The 6,915-nt window shown below is 39.3% G+C and overlaps 1 protein-coding gene across 1 annotated transcript in view; it reads right to left on the bottom strand.

The window, feature by feature from the left end:
* Positions 1–6,426, bottom strand: part of Ahctf1 (AT hook containing transcription factor 1) — a 65,784-nt gene extending 59,358 nt beyond the window's left edge. Inside the window, exons 1-3 of the mRNA XM_013017458.1 lie at positions 6,302–6,426; positions 4,571–4,824; positions 2,834–3,011 (exon numbers count right to left, since the gene is read on the bottom strand). Of these exons, the coding sequence (XP_012872912.1) occupies positions 2,834–3,011; positions 4,571–4,824; positions 6,302–6,422 (553 nt within the window). The 5' untranslated portion in view covers positions 6,423–6,426. The remainder of the gene's footprint in view (positions 1–2,833; positions 3,012–4,570; positions 4,825–6,301) is intronic.
* Positions 6,427–6,915: the final 489 nt, after the last annotated feature.

Raw genomic sequence — 6,915 nt, 5'->3', positions numbered from 1 at the left:
CGGAAGTGGCGCTGTGGCTCAAGTGGTAGAGCCATAGCCTTGAGCTGAAGAGCTGAGGGACAGCGCCCAAGCCCAGAGATCAGGCCCCACGTCCAGGACCCCCCCCCAAAAAAAAAGAACTCCATTCCGAAAGAAATCATTTTGTAGCCACTAACAAATTAGGAAATCAATGCAACAATCTCAATGAAACAGCCAACTTAAAGTAGGGTTTTTCAATCTGGACACTAACATTTCAGGTCAATTAATTCTCTGCTGTGGAAGACTGTTCTGAGCATTATAATGCATTAAAACCACATCCCTGGTCTCTTAGTTACTGGCACCGTCACTGTCTCTCCAGTAGTAACAATCAGTGACTACTGGCTGCGGTATGCATGAAGACCCAGGCTCTGCTGGGAGGAATGGAGGGAGGGCCAATTTCACTGCACTGCAAATATAACCTAGAGGACAAAATTCACCTTTGGTTGGAAATAGTGTCTTGTGTTAAGCCTAATGTCATGATGTAGGCCAATAATCCTTGAATTTTAGAGGCTGAGGTAGGAGGGTTCCAAGTTTTAAAAAAACAAAAACAAGGATGTCTGTAATTGTAGCTACTCAGGAGACTCATGAAGGCTGGCAATTTCTTTTTTCTCTAGATACTAGGGTTTGAACTCAGGGCTTCAAGCTTTAGCTTAGTTTTTTCACTAAAGAATCACACCTTACTACCACTTAAGCCATACCTCTACTTCCAGCTTTTTGCTGGTTAATTGGAGATAAGTCATGCAGATTTTTCTGACCAGGCTGGCTTTAACCTCAATGCTCAGATCTCAGCCTCTTCAGTAGATGGTATTATAGGCAAAACTCACCTTGCTCATCTTTCATTTATTTATTTTGAGACAGGGTCTCTTTATGTAGCCCAGGCTGGCCTTGAACTCCATATTCCTGCTCAACCTCTTTAAGTGCTAGGATTACAGGTATGTGCCACCATGCCCAATATAGGCAGCTTTGAAAATGATCACATCTGTCAATTTGAGCCTTCTCACTAAAAAAATAAGTAGACACCATGTATCTCCTACTGCGATACCATGTAACACATCCTCCAAATATGGATGCTCTAAAGTACCCTCGCTATAGGGAAGGTAGCCTGGGCTGCACAAAAAAAAGTCAAAAAAGAGACAATAAAGGACGACAAGAGACAAGAAGGGAAAGAGAGGGGAAGGTTCTATAATTATAATCCAGAGACTTTCATTAAAAAATTCTTCTATTCTGTTTATACTTCTGTAGCTCACATCTATAAAACTAAGCCTCTCAGGATGCTGAGATCTAAGGATCTCAATTCAAAGTGAACCAAACCTAGGTAGCTAAATCCCAGAGACTCTTTTTTTTGCCGGTCATGGGGCCTGAACTCTGGGTCTGGGCACTGTCCCTCAGCTCTTCAGCTCAAGGCTAGTGCTCTACCACTGGAACCACAGCGCCACTTCTGGCTTTTTCTGTTTATGTGGTGCTGAGGAATCAAACCCAGGGCCTCATGCTTGCAAGGCATGCACTCTACCGCTGAGCTACCTTCCCAGCCCCATCCCAGAGACTCTTATCTCCAATTAACCAGCAAAAAGCTGAAAGGGAAGAATACAACTTGAGTGAAAAAGCAAAATAAGAGGATGAGTCCTAGAGTTAAAACCCACAGTACCAGCAGTATATCACACAGTTACTTACATACATTTACATATTTTTATCTCTCTATATATTTACATTCACATTTATATTTATTTACACATGCTTACCTATATGTATTAATTTACACATACACATACATGGATAATTACACATAAGTTAACAAAGATTGATCATTTCAATCACTAGTTTCTCTTTTCTTTTGTAGAAAGTGTCTTTTCATGTAGTCCAGGCTGGCCTCAGTCATGATGATCCTGCACTAGCCTCTGGAGTGAGTTGGCTACTGTTTTCAAGAACAAGTTTTTGGGTTTTTTTTTTTTTCGCTTGAGGCTTGAACTCAGCATCTGGGCTAAGATCCTTTTGCTCAAGGCTAGTATTCTACCACTTAAGCAACAGCTTAGTTCTGGGTTTTGTGTGTTTGGTTGGTTATGGGGCTTGAACTGGGGGCCTCTTTTGTTCAAGGCTAATGCTCGCTCCGCCACTTTGAGCTATACCTCCACTTCCGGTATTCTGGTGGTTAACTGGAGATAAAACGAGTCTCATGGACTTTCCTGCCTGGGCTAACTTTGAACCTCAAATCTCAGCCTCCTGAGTAGCTAGTATTACAGGTCTAAGCCACCAGCACTAAGCTCACTTCTAGTTTTTGATAGTTAATTGGAGATAAGGGTCTCACATAAGACTTTCCTGCCAGGGCTGACTTCAAACCATAATCCTCAGATCTCAGACTCCCAAGTAAGGAGGATTTTACATATGAGACACTAGTGCTCAGCTCAAAGACTATGTTAGCAATACTCAAAATAGGGTAACTCATGCAAAAAAGAATTCACAGTGCCCAGATGAACACAATTTTTAAAAAAGACATGTAAACAGTTTTCTATATTAAAAAGTGACCATTAAAAAACAAACAAACAGTCCTTCCTATTAGATCATTCAGTTGCTCAAATTTTGTTTTCAAGAATTCATGGTCTAAGAATATGGCTTAATGGTAGATTGTTTGCCTAGCATGCATGAAGCCCTGGGTTCAATTCCTCAATACCACATAAACAAATAAAAACCAGGAATGGTGCTGCAGCTCAAGTGGTAGAGTGCTAGTCTTGAGCAAAAAGCAGCTCAGGGACAGTGCCCAGGCCCTGAGTTCAAGCCCTAGGGCTGGAAAAAAGAAAAAAGCAAAAGAACGCATAATTACCTGATGCTTCTACTTCATTTTGATTGCCTAAATCATCCAAACACAGGTCAATAAGAAGGATTTGTCCAACATCAGTAACAACAGCTGCCACACCAAAAAGCCATCGCAGACTTGGGTGTAAATGCTGAGTGCTTGCGCTGGCTCCTCCATGATTGGTTATAGGTTCTACAGCAGTTACCTAGAAAGCAGAGTATGTGATTAGCTTTATTTTCCTCAAAGTAAGACAACCAACTCTTCAAAATGTGAAGTTAAAGCAGATTAGTTATAAGATTAAATATTATCAAATATAGAACCCAAAGTTTGTATCTGATACTTGCAAATCCAAGTAACATAAGAGTCTTAGCTGAATCAACAATTACACTCTTTCTACATTAAAAATTCAGTTAAGTAATATTCATTGAGAGTTTATAGTGTGTTAGTCTTTGTGCTGACTACTATATTTAATGTCCATGTAATCCTTTCATACTAGACTACATATTACTCTGTTCAAAGATGAAATAATCTGGGGCTGGGAAGGTGGCTCAGTGGTAGAGCGCTTGCTTTGCATGCCTGAGGCCTTGGGTTCGATTCCTCAGCACCACATAAGCAAAAAGAAAAAAGCCGGAGTGGCACTGTGGCTCAAGTGGTAGAGTGCTAGCCTTGAGCTGAAGAGTTGAGGGACAGCGCCCAGGCCCAGAGTTCAGGCCCCACGTCCGGACCCAAAAATAAAAAAAAGATGAAATAATCTGAGGCTTAGCATATTGGCCAAATTATTTAAAAATTATTATTAAGCACAAAACCCAAACCTAAATTTGCCTAATTGTAAAGCTCTTAACTCTATACAGCCTTTGCGTTAAGAGCAAAACCAAGTCAGGTAAAGTGATACACACCTGTAATCCCAAAACTAAGAGAAAGGCTGAGGCATGAGATATGAGAGCTGGAAGAAAGTTTAAGCATGTATGCAGAAAATTCTACTCTTAGGATTTGTGCATTTCAAGTATATACTTTTTTCTAATCAAGTATATGTAGAAAGTCAGCAATAAACGTTAAGAAATAATTCTGAATATTTTCATGTCTGGAAATATGGAAATCCTATCTATGATAGAATAAATAGAAATTATAAATGAATACATTATTTAAGGAATTCAAGTCTTAACAATGAAGATGTTTTCCGTATTGCTTTAAAGCTATAATCTCAAATACAAAATATTTAAAAACCCTATAGTAACACACATTTTATATACCATTTATAAATGAGATAAAATCAAGATTTAGATGATATTTTTCACATAAACCAGAAACATTAGTTATCAGTTATCATGTCTTGCTTTGAAATTTTCTGACAAAGAGTAAAAAAGCTATGTTTTAAGTCTTAGGTATAACAATATCTTTGGATCTTTTTACTGAAGAACAAATTTACACAAAAAGGTTTTTTTTCTTGTTTGTCTGTTTTTTGCTGGTCATGGGGCCTGAACTCTGGGCCGGGGCACTGTCCCTCAGCTCTTCAGCTCAAGGCTAGTGCTCTACCACTTTGAGCCACAGCGTCACTTTCAGCTTTTTCTGCTTATGTGGTGCTGAGGAATCAAACCCAGGGCCTCAGGCATGCAAGGCAAGCACTCTACCACTGAGCCACTTTCCCAGCCCCACAAAAAGGTATTAAATGCAAGCAGATAGTTCTGTGATTTTCAATGTGCACATCTTCCTGCAAACTTTGAGCTTCGAAAGCAGAATAATTCAGGTATCTTAACCAGAACTTACCCTTCCAGGAAGAACAACTGCTTTAACAACTCTTGATATACCAAGATCATAAAGACATAGAATACTCCCTTCTGCTTCTTCCAATCCTATTAACAATCCAGTTCTCTTCTGCCAAGAAAATTCTTTCACTGCTAAGACTACAGGAGACTGTTCATTGACTCCACTGAATCGATAGGCAGACAACCGCTCTCCTGTTACAGAGTTTACCACCTCAAGTTGTGGACCACAAGCCAAGCAAGCTAGTCCATTTTTCCCTAAGGAGAAAAAAAAAATGAATTATTGTTTATTTTACTTATTTTTTGTGTCAGCTTGTGTTCTTATTTAGATTTTTGCTCAAGTCTGATGCTCAACCACCTAAGTCACACCTCCATTTCTGGCTTTTTGCTGGTTAGGTGGAGATATGATTTGTCGGGCTGGATAGGTTCGAAACTCAACCCTTAGATCTCAGCCTCCTGAGTAGGTTATGATTACAGGCATGAGCCACCAGTGTTTATTTTAGTTCCATAACTATACAACAAAAAAGACAGTTCGTCTTTTACATGTAAGTATTTTAATATATAGCTCATTCCACAAGTCACATTATTTCCCCAAAATAAAATATTTAATCATTTATAGAACTCTTAATGCCGTTTAACTTGCCTCAAATCATTTACAACACAACACAGTATCAAAATAGATACCAGTCAGCCTAATTGTAAAGCTCAGACTTTTATACCTTAAAGGTTTAAAATGGGCAGTTATAAAATATAACACAGTTCTATCTGTAAACGAAGAGTTGACCAGTGTAAAATATAAAACTAAGAGCTGGGTGCCACCAGTGGCTCATGCCTATAATCCTAGCTATTCAGGAGGCTGAGATCTGAGAATCACTGTTCAAGCCGGCCTGGGCAGAAAAGTCCCCATGAGACTCATTTCCACTTAACTACTCAGAAATGGAGCAGTGGCTCAAAGTGATAGTGCTAGCCTTGAGCAAAAAAGCTCATGGACAGCGCCCAGGCCCAGAGTTCAGGCCCCACGACAGGACCCCCCCCCCCAAGAAAAAAGAAATATTCTGTGATGACTTTGCTCAAAAGGTAAACTGTCATGGCTACTTTGTTATGACTCTCTGTGATAGTATACAATCTAAGTTTATTAACTGACCAAGTGTCAGAGGCTCAGGCCTATAATCCTAGCTAAGAAAACTGAGATCTGAGACTCACTGAAGCCAGCCCTGGCAGGAAAGTCCATGGGACTTTTATCTCCAATTAACCAGCAAAATGCCAGAATTGGATTGTGGCTCAAGTAAGGGCTAGTTTTAAGCAAAAAAGGTAAGGGATAGCACCTAGGACCTGAGGTTAAGCCCAGTACCAAGGAGGGAGCTATAAATTAAAATCTTGTTCAGATTAATAGAATTAGATTAAAATAAAATCTTGTTCAGATTAGTGGAACTAGAAAATAAACCTTGATGAAAATAAATTCCTAGATTTTTCTACTCAAAAAATTATTTGACTCACCATCAATAAAACTGAATAGTGAAAAGAATTCTATATTTCTACTTTTCACAGATACTAAAAAATACATATATACAAATATAGACGACTTTAATAAGGAAAGGACCCCACTAAAGATTCACAGATAGAGTGCAGATGTGCCACACAGTTACAGATGTAATAAGACAACTCTGCCCATGTTTTGCTTTTTTTTTCACATTAAAGAAACCAAAAAAATGTGCTTTCAACAACAGTATTTTACCTGCAGCAAACTTGCCACGAAGCACAGACTCTAATGTTATTTCATCTTCTCCGAGAGCTTGAATAGTCACTTCTGGGAACTGGAGGAGCTTACTAGTCACTTGAGCTATCAAGTCTCGCATATTTCCACTGTAAATATTTTTAAAAGACAACATTACTATGATATATTTACATCTCTATATAATATACTTGACTATTTCCAGCAGGGTAGCTATATTAAGAAAGAAGGACACACATGAAAGTAAAACAAAATTTTATTATAAACTACATTATTATATACATGTGGATTTGAGATAGTCTCTCCTAAAAATATGTGTTTTTTTCTGGGCACGGATGTCTCATGCCTGTAATCCTAGCTACTTAGGAGGCTGAAATCTGAGCATCAAGGTTCAAAGGCAGCCTGGGCAGGAAAGTCCATGAGACTCTTATCTCCAATTAATCACCAGAAAACCAGAAATGGCACTATGGCCCAGGTGGTAAGAGTGCTCACCTTGAGCTGAAGAGCACCCAGGCCCAAAGTTCAAGCCCCACGACCAACAACAACAAAAAGTACTTCTTGGGGCTGGGAAGGTGGCTCAGTGGTAGAGCGCTTGCCTTGCATGCCTGAGGCCCTGG

This window comes from Dipodomys ordii, unplaced genomic scaffold (genome assembly GCF_000151885.1).
Source record: "Dipodomys ordii isolate 6190 unplaced genomic scaffold, Dord_2.0 Scaffold35, whole genome shotgun sequence".
Lineage (NCBI taxonomy): Eukaryota > Metazoa > Chordata > Mammalia > Rodentia > Heteromyidae > Dipodomys > Dipodomys ordii.
The sequence above is the reverse complement of the archived record's forward strand: the minus strand, read 5'-3'. Positions and strand labels throughout refer to the sequence as shown.